Source organism: Syngnathus leptorhynchus, chromosome 4 (assembly GCF_054491065.1).
Source record: "Syngnathus leptorhynchus isolate UIUO chromosome 4, UIUO_Slep, whole genome shotgun sequence".
Lineage (NCBI taxonomy): Eukaryota > Metazoa > Chordata > Actinopteri > Syngnathiformes > Syngnathidae > Syngnathus > Syngnathus leptorhynchus.
The window spans coordinates 6,167,062-6,185,892 of NC_141198.1; the positions used below are offsets into that span (position 1 = coordinate 6,167,062).

At 40.2% G+C, this 18,831-nt stretch overlaps 2 protein-coding genes across 3 annotated transcripts; both read right to left on the bottom strand.

The window, feature by feature from the left end:
* Nucleotides 1–22: 22 nt before the first annotated feature.
* On the bottom strand, nt 23–4,080 carry snrnp27 (small nuclear ribonucleoprotein 27 (U4/U6.U5)). Its single transcript, XM_085909546.1, has 6 exons — nt 3,887–4,080; nt 2,896–3,022; nt 2,244–2,347; nt 1,689–1,768; nt 745–809; nt 23–369 (listed from the first exon to the last, which is right to left on the bottom strand). The coding sequence occupies exons 1-6, from the start codon at nt 3,921–3,923 to the stop codon at nt 315–317; spliced, it is 468 nt and encodes a 155-aa protein (XP_085765672.1). The 5' UTR covers nt 3,924–4,080; the 3' UTR covers nt 23–314.
* Nucleotides 4,081–4,519: 439 nt separating this feature from the next.
* Nucleotides 4,520–18,431, bottom strand: add2 (adducin 2 (beta)). 2 transcript variants are annotated; one of them, XM_085909543.1, is made up of 15 exons: nt 18,302–18,431; nt 15,415–15,605; nt 14,610–14,751; nt 13,589–13,740; nt 13,378–13,458; nt 13,109–13,258; nt 12,680–12,823; nt 12,365–12,463; nt 12,088–12,264; nt 11,572–11,826; nt 10,016–10,132; nt 9,848–9,934; nt 8,983–9,109; nt 7,463–7,540; nt 4,520–5,641 (listed from the first exon to the last, which is right to left on the bottom strand). In XM_085909543.1, the coding sequence occupies exons 2-15, from the start codon at nt 15,559–15,561 to the stop codon at nt 5,391–5,393; spliced, it is 2,007 nt and encodes a 668-aa protein (XP_085765669.1). In that variant the 5' UTR covers nt 15,562–15,605; nt 18,302–18,431; the 3' UTR covers nt 4,520–5,390. The 2 variants fall into 2 exon arrangements, with proteins under 2 accessions (XP_085765669.1, XP_085765670.1); XM_085909544.1 differs by lacking the exon at nt 7,463–7,540.
* Between the last annotated feature and the right edge of the window lie 400 nt (nt 18,432–18,831).

Sequence of the window (18,831 nt, forward strand, 5' to 3'; positions counted from 1 at the left end):
TTCAGTTTTAAAAGAAAACTGCCTTCAGTAGACTTTTATTGTTTTACATAACTAAACTTATCAGTAAATATAGAACAGCATGAGGTTTTGTGTACTTCATGTTTGCCATGAACCATGCATCAATACCAAAATGTGGTGTAATAGAATCACGGAGACAACATTAATGTCTCCCATTAATCAAAAATGTATATGTATATGGTAAAGTCCTACACAACAACAAAAGCTAACGAAAATTAAAAAAAAACAGCACAAAACCTCCTGATTTTGTCAAGTACAACAAATTTACATTTTAGGAGGACTGTAGCTAAATAATTTCATGCAATGAAGTCCAGTGGTCTGTTGAATCCACCCTTTCTGTTCATGTATTGCCTAGAAAAAACAAACAAAAAAAACAAGAAAAAAAAAAAGAAAAAAACATTACATCACTGTTACCCTCGCAACACTTGCAGATGACATCATCACACACCAATAGGAGTACGAGAATTTCTGCATAGAAACACCTGCAGAGGCGATTGGCTATATTGACAATAGCAGTAATAAGGCTTGCTGTGAGGGAACTTAAAACTTGACATTTTAAATCAGCAATCTGACCAACACCGGATGACTAACGTGACACCCGGGTGCTGAGGCAATAAGACCTGAAAGCGCAGCACAACTAGCTCTCCTCAAACAATAATATTCCTCTTTCATAATTTCCACTTTTGGAGAAGAAGAAGGGTAGCTTCTCCTATACACTTGTCATACCTGTATTTTCTTTTCATGGTGGTGTTGACAGCATACGCATTGGTAGCGCTTTCACTTTTCTTCCCCTGATTGAAAACAGATTCCCAAATCATCATCATGCATAGGAAAATGTGGGCGTGAGCACACTCAATCTTTTGGTTACCAGGGACCTGTTTATGATCATATATATATATTTCGTGAACCAGCAACCATTTGTGCACTTGGATGGTCCACATGTTACAAATTTTGCTCAGGTATTTGATCTTATGAGTTGTTGTTTTTTTTTGCATATTATTACTTTTCACTTGTTACTTATATTGCATGTTACATTTTCTTTCTTATGTATATATTTACATGTACTGTATTTTCCGCACAATAAGGCACACTTAAAAGCCTTCAATTTTCTCAAAAACCAAAAGCTTAGCTTAGCAAAGTTACACCTTTTGTGTGGACTGAATTTCAAAATCTGTAAATGTTGTGTGGCTGCCACGGGGCTATGGATAAAAACTAGCTTTGTAGCTATAATCTGTCATATTAACATTTGGTTTTATCCTGATGTTCATTAATGTGCATTGTCCCCATTCAGATAAATACTTTGTACGAATGTATGTAACTATTGCATTAAATCTAATGATGAAATAATAAAAATAATGCTAAAAATAATAATCGTATATTAAATCGTGGGTCGGAAAGCAAGTTAAGAATCGACTCTTAACGTTGCTGTATAGTTATAATCCTGGTGTGTACATAGTAAAATAAACGTTCAATTCTAATACGCTTGAAAAGTCTGATATTTTGGTGATATATTAGGAATAAACAACGCAAGAGGCTGATAGAAAAGAGTTATATGATTCAATACAGCATCACGTTTGTTAAATGTGTGAGAGGTCGACTTTGTGAATGAAAATTTGTTCCTGTAGTTTTGGATCATTTGTTGAACTTTTTTGCACAGCATACACACTCACCTTAGTCGAGTCAAATGTTGAAAATCCCATAAGTTTCATCATTTCAATTTCTTCTTCGGTTTTGCCTTGCATGTCCTCAGCTGTTTAAAAAAAAAAAGTATTTAAGCGGGTGAATTCCATAACTGGTGCATATAAACTGAGGACAAATGTCAGTCCTAACAGTGCAACAAAGAAAGGAGTCTGCTAAGCTAGTTAACAAGTATTTTTATTTTAAATAAAAAAAAATAATAGAATAGAATTAGATAGAGTCTGTGCTATAATGTTACTTAAAACATTAAGCAAGTGGATGTGGATTTTTTTTCTGCAGAATCTTGTTTGCTTTTTGCTGGTTGGTTCCTTCAAACAGTTTGTTGACTCAGGTTTGCCCCGCCTCAAGAATACGCTTGAAGCGATTCCCTACCAGACCCAAACGCTGGTACAGCATTGAGTCTGGCTTGCCACGTTAGGAACCAGTGCTTTCAGTCATAATTTACTTAACTTTATGTTATTTAGTATGGAAACATTTGTTTTGAAAGTCAACTTTACTTTGGTGATGGCACAGCGCATCTTTTATACCTGATATTTGAATGGGCTTTGATGACCTGTCTTTACGGTCATCTTCACGTCTGTCTTTTTGCCTCATTGGTGAAAGAGATGAGGAGCGATGGCGACGAGGAGACCTGCATAGGGAAACATCGACAGCTGCAGGATCAATTATCACAACTACTGAGTGTACAAATCGCTGAAAATAATGATGTATGTTCCAGATCTACCCGCAATAGCTAAACATCTGCACAGAAGAGAGGACCGTAAAAAAAAAACATTTTCATATATCCCTACCCCTGCTCACAAAAGGTGAATAAAGTAGTAAAGTAAAGTCGTTGCGGCTGATCATATTTTGTGACAATGAAAGGTATCGATCAACATGTGTAAAATTGGACAATCATAACCACTGGGTGGCACTGATAGGCACACCACTACCTCAGAGGCATATATCATGTATGTTCTGTGGTAACAATAACGATTACTAGATCTTAATTGGGGAGTGAAAGATATATATATATATATATATATATATATATATATATATATATATATATATATATATATATATATATTCTCATTGTACTATGTCTATGCTTGATAATGTGGAACATTCTATAAAGTTGATTCTACTCAACACAAAATGTATTAAAATTCCATCTGGCATTAAAGCAGATTTCCTCACCTTGAACGTCTCCTGAGGGGAGATCTGGAACGACTTCTTCTCCTTTCTCTGTCACGATCCCGTGACCGATCCCTTTCCCTTCGCCTTCGATCACGTTCTCGTGAAATGGAGCGGGAACGCCTCCGTTCTGTAGGCAATACGATAAGAATTCACAAAGGGATGCAAGAGCACTGCAGTACAGTATTTATACACGGAACTGGGTATGTTTGTGTTTATATATTTATTGTGCTTGTTTTAGAGTATACTGTATTCACAATAGAGTATATTTACAACGCAATGACTTAAATATATTGGTACTTAACAGGTTTGTTTACTCCTTTTGATGGTCTGATGCGTGCGACTTTTGTTTGACCATCACATCTGTGGCATATATATTCACGATTTGTTCGGAATCATAGCAAAACTAGTTGCTAACAGTAAACAATTCAGGAAAACTAGTTGCAGTAATATGCGAACACTGTTGCAATATTGCAAAGCCACCACACATAGCTCAAATAAGAATCAAGGTTTTGGCCGCTAGGAGGTTTAGTGAGTCCATGAAGCCTCGCGAGCTTTTCAAATGTAAGTTTTAGAAGGCTTCATCAGGCCATCATCGTGTATCAAACAGTTAAGTCGTTCGGTCACACAGTTTAGGCAACGGATCGGTGGTCTTTTATTTGTTTATGTATCGTGCCCGTTTTGAAAAAAGTAAAGAGGAGAAAGTACATCTGTGTTGAAGGGACTAAAATTAAAACAAAAACTACTCAGGTTAAATACTGACAACCAAACATACTACTTAACTACGGAGAATTCGGATATTTACGTTACTTTCCAAGAGTGCCAAATGACATCGATTACTCTCATTACAGGGCATAAATGAAAGAAAGCGCGTTTGTAGTCGACAATACATTTGTTTTGAGAACGCTGTTTAACCAGGACACTCAAACAGAAATGGCGATTTCTTGGACCCTTCTTAAATCGACCAGGCACGAACTAATGAATTGTTTCTTACCACGCCTCGGAGGGGTTCGACTCCTGCTCCTTCCCATTTTAACGAGTCAAATATTTCGCCAAAGAATAGAAGATAAAGTGCTCAACAGAACCGCAGGACAAAGAGTTACTCGAAATTACTATTGAATCGTTCACTGTTCGCCATCATAACAGATTCCGCCGTGTCCATTCACAACTTCCGTTTGTTTCTTTTCCTACAGCGCCACCTATCTAGTCGGAGCTCAATTGTTGTGTGACTGTAACAGTATGGCAGGCCTTTATTATGTAATTGTCTAAATCAATATTTCGGTTCATTTGCGATAACGCTGCTTCTCTTCATTAGTAGTACAACTTTGGTATGCAACCAGGACAACTACATGCTTTAAGTGTGGCAAAACTGTGTATAGGTTGACAACTGTACTACTACTGGTAAAATGGCTAAAATTCAGCTACTGTACATGTAGTTTTTCACCAGAAATATTACTAGTAATATTTAAGTTACACAAATTATTTATAACAATGACAACATGCAGATGTTAAAATAAAAGCATCTTTTGCTTGTAAAAATAAGTCATTAATTTTGTTAAGAAAAGAGTCATAAGACAGACAGGCAATGTTCATAACTTCTTTCAGTTGATTTGAAATAAAACTTTAATGACAGATATATGGTAGACTTGCAACATTCACATACACATTCTAATATAAAATGATGAAAATTATGAGCAGACATCACATCAGTGTTTGTTTTGCACCAAGTGACTTAAAACAGAAAGCATATTTGACTGTTTGGAGGTATTTTGCATACACATACACGGGAATATGGGGAAAGTGGAATGTTTTAGTGCCTTCAGTGTATTTACGAGTCTTTAAGCTGCGATTACAAGCATATTTTATAGCCATCTTTATTTTCTTGCAAGACTGTTATTTTTTTTTTAATCCCAGCGCTCATCTTTGTTGTATTCCTGCTATTATGTTTATAGACTGGTACATTTGCACGACACAGTTTTCAGAGCACAATCAGTAGCTATCCGTATACATTTCTACATGTAATGCACATGTGCTCACATTTACATCAGCAATATCAATGTGATGTTTAGAACGAAACAATTACAAGACGCTATGATCAATCAAGTGCTTTTCTAACAATACTGAGGGACCAATTCTGGGTAGTCATATATGATAGAAATGATATACGCAATATGCAAAATGAGAATCATATCCTCAACAGTAAAGTTGGTTTCAAATGTAGGTGATTTAATAAAAATGAGAAATACAGAGCATGTGTGAGGAGTAGCAGTGGTAGCGCCTTGGAGCTGACCCAGATTATTATTATTATTATTATTATTATTTTTTTTTTTGTAAGAGCAAAAGAGTGACCACAGTCAATGGAACTGTCATTTTTGAAAATGGGTTTGTTACTGACTGTGTTTGGAAAGACCAGCAGTGAACGCCACCCGAGTTACTGCACTGTGTGTACAAAGAAATATTTCACAGCAATATTTCATCAAGGTTTGACGGTATGCAACTCAAGTTTCAACTTTTTCCTTCTGCTTCTTGCTCTTTTTCAGGAATGATGGTGGCTTAAACTTCTTTTTCTTCTTGGACGGGGACTTGGACGGCGAACCTTCTGGTGTGCCATCCTGCAGTTTGGTAGGCAGAGCAGCAGGGGTTGAGGATTCGTTGGTAGAAAGCGCCTTCATCCCTTTTTCTAGTTCTTCAGCTTGCTTTTCCTCTTCACCTCCGTTCTGTATGACCGGGCAGTCCGTCTTTGTGTCTCCTGCACCGAGGATTGCCATAAAATGAAAGCACAAGGGCAACATTTTTGGAGTCAGACACAAAATCTTGAGTGGCGTTGGAGCGGCAAAGCCAAATGGCATACAAGTACATCTTTTCAATGCAGATGGGCATGCGCACTTCATGAGATGTGTGCAGTTTCTATACTTACTAGTGAGACAAGACCAAAGCACCAGAGGTGTGCCCTATGAATCATTTGCCGAGTAACACAGAAAAGGACAGACAGACACAGAAGGACACAGGTACAGGAGACACAGTGGGTACAGGGACAGATGGATCGCTATCAACACTGATGACTTAGGTAGCAAAACATTTTGACTTGAGACACATGTAAACCTGTAAACCATCAGTGACTTCCGATGCTATGCAGGCTTGTTTACAGTTAGCGCCAAAATGTACTCTAAAAGAAAATAGACGACAGCTAAAACGTGACCCCGTCCCATTTGACTGTGGAGACATTTTTCAGTGGGGTGGCCAGGGTGACACAACATCTCAATGAGGGGTGGCCTTACCATCTCATCATAACACCCATAGTCAAGGTTTCATGAAATAAAATTCACACAAAGTATCTTGAACAACGGCCATCACACTCGGAATCAAGAAGTCTAAGTAAAAATGCCATAATTTTGCTGAACATAATTGACTAGATAATGCAATTTTCTAGGTCGTAGCTTTGCTTTTGTGTATGAACTCATGATCCACTTCTATCTCATGTGCTGATTCACTAGCTAACAGCCAATCAGTAGGTAATAGTCAGAGATGACCCAATGACCCTAAATAGCAATACCACAATAAACCCATAATGTGTCAGTTATTTTTCATTAGATTTGTTCCTTCCTGTATTGAGTGTATGTGCAAAATTGGTATGCATTTGTGTGTATTTTATTTAGTCAAATCTTGACAGTGGATGGTATAGTAAACAATGACTTTTCAGCTATGTTTACTTGCTATGGTGTGAAAGTAATGCATTTGATTGATAGTGACTAAGAATCAAATGTTCTTTTTTTGCATTAAACTCAATATTTGTGACAGTTAATAAAAAAAAAAAACTTGTAGGAGAGTATCAAAGGGTCTAAGAATACTGCATGTTTCCCTTGGTGTGAGAATGGCCGGGGGGGGGGGGGTGGCCAGGAGAATGACCTATCCACCTCTGGCCACCATGTAGCTCCACCCCTGAGACAACCACAACCATATTGTTAGTATTACGGAAAACTGTTCTTGAAATGAAAACTGTAAACAGGAACGTATTTTCAACGTGAGGTCCATATACTGTAAAAACATTGTAGTTTCATCAAAATGTACTTGATTGGAATCTATTCCAACTTTTACAGTATGCGCTGCTGGGGGTAGTCACTTCATTTGTATTATGTATTAGAATAAAATGTAGAAAAGGTTATGCCTGTGGCCACCATCACTTCACAAGGTCACCAGAATGAATCATTTATGAATTGTACAATACCAGTGTACAGTATATAGTTACAATTAGAATAGTGGGAATCTATTTGTTCTTTGCATATGGTTGATCTTTACAGCCAATTAAACGTACACTGCACATGCTTATGATCTACTTTTATGCTGTACTGTATCCAATTAGGTAGTAGTTAGATCAAACTCCACAGAGGTGGTTGGTGACTACTATGAGGAGTAACATGGCCATCAGGGACCATCTGAAGCATGAGCGGGTAAAAGCAGCAGAGCAGAGTCGATCAGGATTGTTCATAGAAGACTGCAGCAGGCAGCTGGGTCACATAGCCACTGTGCATGGCATGCAGGGCAGGCAGTGAGTGCACCTCCAAAACCTCACCTGGAAGAGTGGGGTGATTGGGCAGAGGGCCCTTTGTGGGGGAGGAAGTAGGGGAAGTGTCATTTGTCACCTCCGGCCCTACTTAGACAAAGGACAAAGTTACACACTAACAGACTGTGGTAATTGCTCAGCTATGGGGAAACTGCAATTGAGAGGGAAAGAAAATAATTAAGGGTGTGGCAGACATCCATAGTGATTGTTGTGTACGATAGATTACCACCAAGATTATCACACCAAAGGACAGAAATGGCCAGAGCAGCGCTTGACCTGCCTTGACCTTTGCCTCGCCGTACTAAGAAGTGCTTCAAAAGGGTGGTCAAAGACCAAATCATCTCCAAACACCCACCGGCACTTGATCTGTTGCAGATTGCATGCCAGTCAAACTGCTCTACCGATAATTCAGTGATCCCTCGCCACTTTGCGCTTGGTCAGTTAGTGAAAGGCATAGTCCGCCACTTGCTAATCGTGCGTGCGTGGGTAATTGGCGAATCTGAGATTTCATGTTATGTCAGTCTGATTGTGCTGCATCTGTACATTTTCAGTTAATGTGTGTGCTGCTGTGTGCTTTTGATAACAGTGACGCTCTGACGGCCGTGGTTCATTTGCGGACTAAAGGAAATCCCAACATGTAGTTCAACCGGAGAACCTGGATTGTGCATTTTTCACCAACATAAACTACAAAGTCAAGTCGTGACACCTTCACTGTGATCACCAGTCAGCTGCTACCAGAACAGCAGGGTGTCTTTAAACGTTAGTTTAAAACCGTAAACACAGTCATGTTGATTCTTTTGGATTTTAATCACAATCACTTTCAATAGTTTATTCCTTACACTATCTAAAACCTTTAAAAAAAAAAACCTGAAATACAATGAAATGCAATTAAAATATTTGTATTCAATTATTCAATTCTCTTTATATACTTTATAGGAATATGACTATTTATATAAGCACTTTCCTGACGCCTTTCGTTGTAACAACTAATTTTAATATAGAACCTGGAGTAACGCTTAACAGATTTTTGTCGGTGGTGTGCCTCCAGAGTTTTCCCAATAAAGATGTGTGCTATGGATGAAAAAAGGTTGGGAAACACTGGTGTAGAAGATATGGCACGAAACAAAGACACAAAACATAGTTTTGACAAAACACCTCACAGTGCTTAGAGTAAAGAAAGATGAGTTTTCAACTTTAAAAAGCACACAACAGTGCATGTGCTCGCTGCATGTCTCTCCAAAAATAAGGTTCCTTGCAAACTTGCCAATAAAGGCCATATCGCACAGAGCGGCTAGGTCGTGTGAACGCTTGTTTCAATACTACGTACGTCTCCTCCGACTGACCAAATCAGCTAAGATGGCCAATGGAGTTCCACAACCAAAATGCAAAAAATATACTTTGCTTTTTTTTTGGAATCATGAGCAAGGTCTTTTCAGCCCTGAATGACAACTTGAGATCTAGTTTATCTGATAACAATTGTCTATCCTGAAATGGGACAAAGCATACATAGTTTGGTCAAGACAACCTACCGTTGGTCCCAATATCTTGTTTCTTTTGCACTTCCTTGCGGTAGTCCTCTAGCTCCTGGTCTGTGAGCTGATTAAAGGGGTTGGGACTTTCAGGCTCTGGTGGTACTTGGGGTGGGGTGACTGGTGACTGAATTGAATGACAAAAAAAAAGAAAAGAATCAGAGTTACTAACTGTAGCGAGGATTTGCAAGGTGATACAGGTGTGTTCAAAATAATAGCAGTTTAAAATGACTAACCAGATCAATCGCTGATATTGTTGACAATTAGATTACATGGCAAATAATGTACCAGTAGGGCACCCTTAGAAAGGATTCGCCATGCATGATCTGCATGCTTGTGAGTCTGAGTAATTTGATAATTAAACAAAAGGTTCCAAGTTTAAAAAGAAAGAATAGACACGTAGATTCAATTCGTGAGGTCATTCTGCAATAACAGATATAAATCAGGTAGCACCAGGGCTGGACCGGACATTTCATTTGCTCAAATGTCATTCTTTTTTTCTTAACGTTTTGTTATGTAATTGTGTAAAAAACATTAGAATTTTGAGCCTTACACACATGTTTAAACACACTGCGACTATATTTATATTAGGGCGGCACTGTGAAACCTCGGTTAGCACATCTGCCTCAGTGTCAAAGTCATGGGTTCGATTCCAGGCCCTTTGTATGTTTTCCCCCTGCCTGTGTGGGTTATCTGTATGTACTCAGGTTTCCTCCCACATTCCAAAAACATGCATGGTAGGTTATCGTACAGACCATTCCATAGGTGTGATTGTGAGTGTGAATAGTTATTTGTTTGTGTTGGATGGGTAAATAAATGGCTGTTATTATTTAGAACACAACTGTACATATGAACTTCATTTTACCGGGGGACTATTATCTGTTACCACACTGGCGAGGACCTGAGACTGCGGTCCTGCCGTTTTCATGTCTTGACGATTCTGCTGTCGAATCTGAGATGAGAAAAATGAGCAAAACAAGTACTGTATACTGTAATTGACAAAGAGTGTTCACTGTTCACAGTGACAAGGCACCTTGTTTCGTGTCTCAATCACTTCCCGAGGGTTCGTAAAAAGAGGCACAAACTGGTTTGGGGTTTCTATCTTGATCGCTGTACTACCAGCCTGTGTCACTTCTTCTGTTTTCATCCACTGAGGGAGAGAGACAACAGTTAGTTTCCAAATTGTATTAGATTTTCCTCTTGAATGTGATCATTTGTTCTGCCACTAGAAGGCAGACTGTACTGCAGCATACTCAAAACTCGAGGCAGCCTTCTCTGCATTGCAGGGCTTGGGTGAGGTGGGATGGAGGAGGTAAACAAAGTGGGAGAACTAGCTCCTCCCAATGGCATGAACGAGCCATCCACTTTTCTTTTTTCCGTCGATTCACCCATCCGGTTGTGTGGATACTGGAGTGTCCCTCAGTTGACAAAAAGAGGTAGCATACACCTTTGATTGATCAAAAATCAATCATTAAAAAGGAAACTACCTAGAGCGAGTTGTATGGAATTTTAAACTCCCATAATGACAATCGCTGCAACGTCACCCACTTTCCTGATTTTTTTTTTTTTAAATCACGAACATTGTAAAATTTTACAAGTCCCAACCCTTTTCCAAGAAGACTATTTGCAATTTTACAAAGTCATTTAATTTTTGGGTGGTATATTTGTTAAAAGTCTTAGTATGACCACACTGTTGTACATAAGTACAATAATCAGTGGGGGGGGAAGCCCTTTCTTGTTTTATCTTGTGCATCTAATGTGATTTACAAGAAACTACAGCAACTTGAGGAAAAATAACCAATCAGACACAGGCATGACTTCTTGTGTAATTGCGCATAAATCTCCACTGCTTTGGGAAATTTGCTGAAACTATGGTGAGATATCCACATATGGGGAAAAAAAAAAAAAAAAAAAAAAAAAAGCCCTTCCCTTGTTTGCCAACAAATTGGTATAAGAAGAGCAAACTAGCAGACTGACTGAGAACCACGACTTGACTCCTCACACTGCTCGGGTGGTTATTGTCAAGTACGTCCAGTTGATATCAGTGACAGATTGAGACAGATATAATTGACTATGAACATGGGATTCTAACAAGGATTAAAAAAAATGTTTGCCTTAGAATTTGTGTCCAGTTCACGTGGCCAACAACCTGACATAAAAGTTAAAGTCCCAATGATCATCGTCACACACACATCTGGGTGTGGTGAAATTAGTCCTCTGCATTTAACCCATCCCCGTGTGATTTTGATCCATCCCCTGGGGGAGAGGGGAGCAGTGAGCAGCAGCGATGCCGCGCTCGGGAATCATTTTGGTGATCTAACCCCCCTATTCCAACCCTTAATGCTGAGTGCCAAGCAGGGAGCCAATGGGTTCCATTTTTATAGTCTTTGGTATGACCCACAACCTTCCAGTCTCAGGGCGGACACTCTACTACGAGGCCACTGAGCTGAGCATGCCAGAAATCCACCCAATACCCAACCCTTATTTCCATAGATTAGGTTCAGCACAAGAGCACTGGTTCAAACATACGTGAGCAGCCGGTGGAGTGCATTTTGCAAACTAATCACATTTTCAACAATATATCCTTACAGTACTTCGCTGGTGTCCAGGACTGGCTTGCTCCTGGCTGACTTTTTGGTAGGTATTGGGAGTGTTGAGCCATCGAGTTCTCTCCTGCTGCTGGCGATGGGTAAAAGGGTGCTGCTTGAGACCCAAAGGAAGTCCATCATCGTTGAACTGATGAAAGGCTGTGGCGGTTGCAGGAACCTCTATATCCTTGCGTGTTTGTGACCGTGATCTTTCCAGCAGCAAAGGAAATCGGTATGCATAACCTGTACGGTAACCCTGGAAGATACCAAGTGGTAAAGGAACCTCAAGTTATCAATTCATTGGTTTCCGTGATCCCATCTGTAATCTGAAACATTGATAAATATAGTAACTGTAATTGTTTGCTGTCTAGTTCATTAGTTTTGTTTACGAAGGATAGCAAACAGAATGGCAAATTATTAATCCTGGAGGGACAGCTGTAGCCTCATTTTCTGTATTATCGTAAATGTATGGCATCATTTTTTTTGCAAAGCAAACATTTCGTTTTAACTGACTTACCAAATTATCTAGAGTTCTCATGAGGGCTTCAAACTCATGTTCTCCAATGCGGCTCTTTTGCATTGGGCCAAAGGTAGAGCCCGCCCACCCCACTGTGCCAGTGTGATTGGGTTTATGGGTGGTCCGGTCAAGTAAGATCAGGTTCTGTTCACCGCCGGCACTACACAAAGCTGAAACCTAGCGTACGTAAAGTGAACAACCAAATTAAATCATTTGAAAACGCTGCTACGTGAATAAGTACATTTGAATGTTTGTGTGTGTGTGTGTGTGTGTGTACCTGAATTTGACAGGCAGCTTGAATGTGGTAGATTGCATAGAAGGCCTCCTCCACAGACTCCCCCAGGGCCACTATGCCATGATTTCTAAGCACCAGTACCTTTATATAATTGAAACCCGCAATAGAATCAAATCAAAACACTGACAAATTAGATGTTCATTCACATGCAATCAGACGACATTCTTAAAAGCGCTCCTCTTGGAGCTGTGCTTCATTTACTAATTACGTCTTCATTCTTTGGACCCATGAGGAAAAGCACAAGACCTGAATAAACCATTATAATGAGGGGTGATTAGTCTTTTGTAGTCTCCTAACCTTACAAGTGGGTCCAAGGCTCTTCTGAAGCTCCACACGGTCTTCCTCCACCTCCATTACTCCGTTATACTCATAATAGGCCACATCCCCGACCAGCAAGGCTTCATGGGACAATGCCAGCAGGCCACATTTCATAGCTGAGACCTAAAGACAGACATTGTTGGGGAAAGATCAAAACAAAATAAGTACCATAGGTTCTGGATTATAAACCCCACCCAAATATAAATACTACAATAGCATAAAAATCAGGAAAAATCCATAGATAAGCCGCACTGGACAATGAGCCAGAGGGTTCAAAGCTTGTGCACAAAGTAGCAGGATCCCAGTTCCGAGGAAAACAAAACACAAAAATAACAAACATGACACAACAGACATTGGTCTGGCTTGCCAGGCTAAATAATCCGCCGATGACATCCCAGGATGACTTACTGCTGCTGTGGCCGGTGTGTGGAGGTGAAGTAGACAGCGGGCATCCGGTCGGGCCGAATAAATGGCTGAGTGCAGGCTAAACTTCTCTGAGTCCACAACAAGGTTTGTACTGCCCTTCTCCACCATTTCACCCAGGATATTCACCTTTACCTGAAAATCACATCACCCATAGTACGTGTTCATACAGACTACTCAAAATATTATGACATAAAATTAACTAAGAGTCAATACATGGAGGACGTCTGATTTTTGAAATAGGCTATACTAACCAGGCTTGATCCAGTAACCTCGCTGCAAGCTAGGCCATCTGGTAGCACCAAGAAGTGTTCCTGTTCTTTGCTAACACGCAGCTGTCAAAAGAAAACAAAAAACAAAAAAACAAGACACATCATGTATGCCAACATCACTGGAACTGGATTCATAGTAAATTGGTGCAATTGGCAGTGTTTCGGCGTAGTATGAGAATAAAAATAAACAAACAGTGAGACAGGTGTGACTGATCTGAGCCCATCCATAGAGATCAAAAAGACGATGCACGCTGGCAAGCTTGCAGCGCATTAGCCGTTCCCCTTTGACCATGCTGCCAGGATCCCAGCCTTGGAGGTCATTAATGGGTGTTACCATCATCATGTCTGTGCAGTGGAAAAAGAAATTCAGACCATGAGAAACTGTCAGGAAAAAAAAAGGCTACACATATAAATATTGTGACTTTAGGTCTCGTGCAGAAAAATCTTCAAAAATGTGTCCTCTGCAGAACAAGTTAATTTTCTGTAATATGGGGATTGGCACATTGATAAACATATGCTGGGTCTTACCTGAAGCAATTTAAGCACAATGAGCATACACATAAAAAAACAAACATGAAAATGGATTATTAACAGAAACTTCCTTGTGTACCTACCATAAGGCCATTAGAACTAAAATAAAACGCAAAAACACAATGCGATGTACACCAAGGACAGCATGAGATAACGGAGCCATACCATTTTTAATTCGGGGGGCTAGAATGGATGATACCATTGTCATGCCAGAACATGAATAAATAAAAATCCTTGAACCCAAAACTAAATAAATAAATAAAATCAAACAGTGCTGTATTTTTGCTTGTTCTTCTGTTTGTATGCAAATTTAATATGCTGCTATCTTATTTAAGAAGAATGACAAAATTAGGAATAGATTGATCAGACGGAATAATGACTATATTGAAACACAACTGGTAAAAACTGAAAATAAGAATCCCAATCTGCATTTTTATCCAGACTTCCAGAGTTTTAAAGATGTTCTATTTTATTTGTACATACTATAGAGCTTCCTTGAATAAATCAAACAGGTCTTTAAGAGGGAATATCGATTGTGTGCCCTTAACTGGTTCGAAATCAATTCACGCCTATTGAATACCTGTCTTTGGCAGTTGTTGGCAGCCAATAGGACATGAAACAATTGATCTAGGACAGCAATAGTTAGGAGAATTCCAGAATTTGCATTCATAATTTTTACATACTAGATGGGGAGACTGGTAGGGTTGCAGGTGAGCCGTGCAAGGCCATGTAGTCAGCCAATTGCCTGAGTGCCCAAAGGTTTGAAGAGCTACCACCCTTCTTCATCTGTTCCTGGATAAGCGTATCCAGCTCCTCCTTGAATGACTGCGCGCACACAAACACACAAAGGCATGTTCTCAGCATACTGAGACAGATTACAATGTTCTATAGCACACGTGTCAAACTCAAATACGGCGCGCCACATCATTTTATGACAAGTGCATCAAATTTGTGTGTCATTACTAGAATTGCAAATTGACTTCACTTGTAATAATATATTTTCTTTTCTTTTTTTTGACCAGTTTTTACTCATCTGATTTGAAAACGAGTTATTTGTCAGTTTGTTTTGTAGCTTTAACTGTATATGAGGTGCTCATACATTTATTTGGGTTGACAGTCATAATGGCCCTCCGAAAGAAGCTATGACTACAATGCGTGAGTTTGACACCCCTGTTCTATAGTGTTACTCAATCATAGAATTTCACAATGAGGATCACAGATGACACATCAGTAAAAAACATTAATAACGATCTTGATCTGCACATTTAATGTATGATACATTTCAGTCATTTAGCATGCACAAGCACCACAAAGAGTGCTCACAGAGAATATTATAACATTTGCGCTGCATCAGCATAAACGTGATACTTGAGATCAAATTGATTTTCTGACAGGGCTTCATCACTTTATCCCTCTGTGGACAAGCCAAAGAAGTGTTCATGTTTCTATTTTATTATGCTGGATGCATGTAGAGCAGAGTGATCTCACCGGACTCTGAAGAAGACTAGAGATGTGTTTCTTAAATGGTGGTCCAGAGCCAGGAGTTGAATGCTGAGGAGACTGGAGGCTTTCAGGGACCCCATTGCTGGGGCTCCGCTGCACTGGGGTTTCCATTGGGGTTGGAGACTTGCTCATCTTTCAGAGTTGCTGTGTTACAACCACGGTTTGGTCGAAGTCAACTGTTGAAACATAGTATCATCAAAAACATGATGGCATTCACACAGTGCACAAAAGACTACAGCTAACTAGGGTGAACGTTCACTATATTCAATTTAAAGTGCTCAGTTGATCTAACATAGTGTCGTAGATGGTTTTGAACTGTGGGAGGAAGTCAAATTACCCCCAAGAGACATGAACTCCCCACACAGATGGAGCACAAACTCAGCAGACACAAAAACCAAGTGTTTACATTTGACCCCACTTACAATATAGCCCACTTACAATTGTGTGATTTTTGTTGTTGCTCTCGTGTCTGAGCAATAACCAAAATCGATTGACAAGCAAGCTTATTTATTTCAAACAAACATTCAAAAGAAACCTACCCAACCAAAGAGGCACCGTGGGGCAGAAGGAAACATGGTGCTCACATGCAGAGATCACCATCAGAACCATAAGTTAAATTACAAGTAAGATCGGGTAGTGGTAAAAAATAGACAATTTACCTGGACGATCTTTTTTAAAAAAAAACCCCAAAAAAAAACCATCTGCTGTCTCTTCCCAACACATATTCACACACAGTGCTGCAAGGAGCAGATAAGGTTTCCAGAACACCCCACACCCAAGCTTCATAACAGTATTTGCATAGCATGTCAGTAGCCTATGTACAATAAGTGTAGCCATACAAAACTTAGCAATTTACACATAATTGGCTGAGGAGAGCCTGACATGGATTTACCTACTAACAACACACAGATAAAAGGACAATCCAACCATCAGGTTTCCCGGAAATCCATTATGGTGCTGAATTTGACATGCACATGCATGTCTCGACTGTACTGTAAACGCGTCTCGCTCGCCACAGTGGTTTTGGGAGCACCAACATCCATTGGAATAATGACTTTAAGTAGTTTTCTATTGATTTTCCTTGGCTCCACTTTCATTAGGCTAGAACCAGGATGAATTTGAATGCTGTATTGAGAATCTATCAATGTACTTGAAATAATAACTCAATCATCATCAGAGCAGGGAAACAAAGAAAGTACATTTTCTGACCTAACATTTTCTGGAAAAACTTCATTTAAACTGGGTTGATGGTTGGGAGCCCTCTTGATCAGATTGCATAGAAAAAAGTACAATTTATGGACAGGTGCTCAGTCCAAGGTGAAGCCCCATCAGCAGCCATACATCCATCCAGCTTAACCCCAGATGCCTAATAAGTAGAAGGGGTGTAAAATTGATGGAGAAAAGTACACGTTACAGTACAAGACACAATGCGCCCTATTTACGTACCTAGCGCAAACCGCAGTAACAGTGCGCAAGAGTGGATTTTTCTTTCTTTTGGTATTTTCATAGACAAGCACAGCTAGAAAGAAGCGTTTGTATCATTGTGGGAGTGAACACAGGCCAGTGAAAGCTGTTCCTTCAGACTCAGCGCCGTTGAGGCACACAGTCGTCATTAAACTTGAATAATGACTACAATGACTGTTCGGTGCACACCGTTTTCACCTTAATGAATGAAATAAGATAACTTTAACTTTCAGTGGGGCACATAGTCACCAGAATGGCCAGAAAGGCGCAGCACTGTCCTAAATCCCAAATACAGTAAACAAGACCTGCCGCTGTACAAAAATTAAGATGTACCACTTTTTATGTCGAGCGCACATGCAAAAAGGCCTTCACTTGCTATTAGCAATTTTGCTGTTAGCGTTTGCGTGTGTCTTGGCTTGTGTGACACAAATCGAATTGCCTTGTGGCTCAAACGTGCAACATAAATAAAGCTGTCTTTGGCGTCATAGGGTGAACTGGGGCAGATAAAGAGGTTGCCTCGGGTGGCAATACTGTACTGAGAGTGCAAAGAGTGCAAAATTTCACGAGCGGGATGGTGCTACAGAATATCGCTAGATTGTCAAAAGTCACTCATGTCGGAAACTTAACACGCAACACCGCCAGACAGACTCCATCTATGCACCTTCTATGCTGCCGCTGGTGTGCAAGAACCTATCCCAGATGACTGGATAAGAGCCGGGAGGCACACATACTATTTGCATTTGACACATCTTCACTTAACCTGAACATTTTGCACAATGTGACACAGACAATGTTGGACGTACTGTATACGGTGCACATGCAATCTTGCAGCAGTTGTTTCAATTGTCATATGTGTATCAACAACTCCTCCTCACTGGGCGCGAGCAATATCTCCAAAACACCCTCATACTCTAACATTCCCTTGTGGGCCCGCACGTTGCATGGCTGCCTAGCAACACTCACACGCAACGCAGCATCAGCACCAGCCGAGCCAATGATGCGCTAATGGACTCCTGCAATATGTACGTATGTGGAGGCCGACAGCAACGACGCAGCGATTGCTCATGTGGGTTGTTCGCCTTGTGTTGTCAGGAAAATTAAGTGCGTGACAAATTCACAAGGGAAGCACCGTGCATGCAAATAGAAAAAAAAACGAAATACGATTGCAAGGATACAGTTGAACTACTTCGGGCTATTAGGGGTGAACAACAAAAGCACAATGCACAAAGGAGGGATGTAATTCTTTTCAAGCGCGTTTTCCATTTTGGCCATACTTTAACCAAGAGCGAAACACTCACACGACGCCTCGAGCACGCACACAAGGGTGCATGCAGTACAACGCCCAATACCGCACAGCAAGGAGAGGATGAACACATTAAAACGATGAGATGGTTGGTAGTCGACTGACCTCAGTGCCTGGACAGGACGCATCCACTGTTTGGCTGCACAACACCAACTGACGGACTCTCGCCGTCAAAGCAGCCAGACGTGGTCAGCTGCATATGTGTTTGCGACAGCTACGTTTCTTTGTCAGAGTGTAAGATGGCAAGTGAGTGGCCCCATGAAGCTTTTCATTGCCGACTGCGTCGTGGACCAGCCCACTGCCACGCCTGTTCAGTCTGACACGGTAACACAACATTCATTTTCAGGATATCATACAGGGATTAAATGCCCGGCAAGTCCATTAATATTTCCAGAGTCGTGTATTTAAAAAAAAAAAAAAAAAAAGATGCGCTACGAGACATTAAGGCCCGATTAAGCATATACACGTCACAGTCAGACGCCATCTTCTGTTGGGATGAATAATAACCTGCACGCAGTGGGTGCAATGCAAATTTTACTCGAGTTCAAATTATAATACAATATGAGCCACTGTATACTTCTAAAAATAAAATAAATAGTATAGCCACACGTGCCTCATCATTGGTGTTTATTTGC

What these genes read in the sequence shown, in the direction of transcription:
- add2 (XM_085909543.1), bottom strand. Translation starts at nt 15,561, where the DNA reads ATGAGCAAGTCTCCAACCCCAATGGAAACCCCAGTGCAGCGGAGCCCC. An exon ending in TAACAGATAATAGTCCCCCG is followed by an intron (nt 9,110 to 9,847) that starts GTAAAATGAAGT and finishes CATTCAATTCAG; the next exon opens with TCACCAGTCACCCCACCCCA. An exon ending in ACAAGATATTGGGACCAACG is followed by an intron (nt 7,541 to 8,982) that starts GTAGGTTGTCTT and finishes TTGTCTAAGTAG; the next exon opens with GGCCGGAGGTGACAAATGAC.
- snrnp27 (XM_085909546.1), bottom strand. Translation starts at nt 3,923, where the DNA reads ATGGGAAGGAGCAGGAGTCGAACCCCTCCGAGGCGTG. An exon ending in AAAGCCCATTCAAATATCAG is followed by an intron (nt 1,769 to 2,243) that starts GTATAAAAGATG and finishes TTTTTTAAACAG; the next exon opens with CTGAGGACATGCAAGGCAAA. An exon ending in CAACATTTGACTCGACTAAG is followed by an intron (nt 810 to 1,688) that starts GTGAGTGTGTAT and finishes GTTTTCAATCAG; the next exon opens with GGGAAGAAAAGTGAAAGCGC.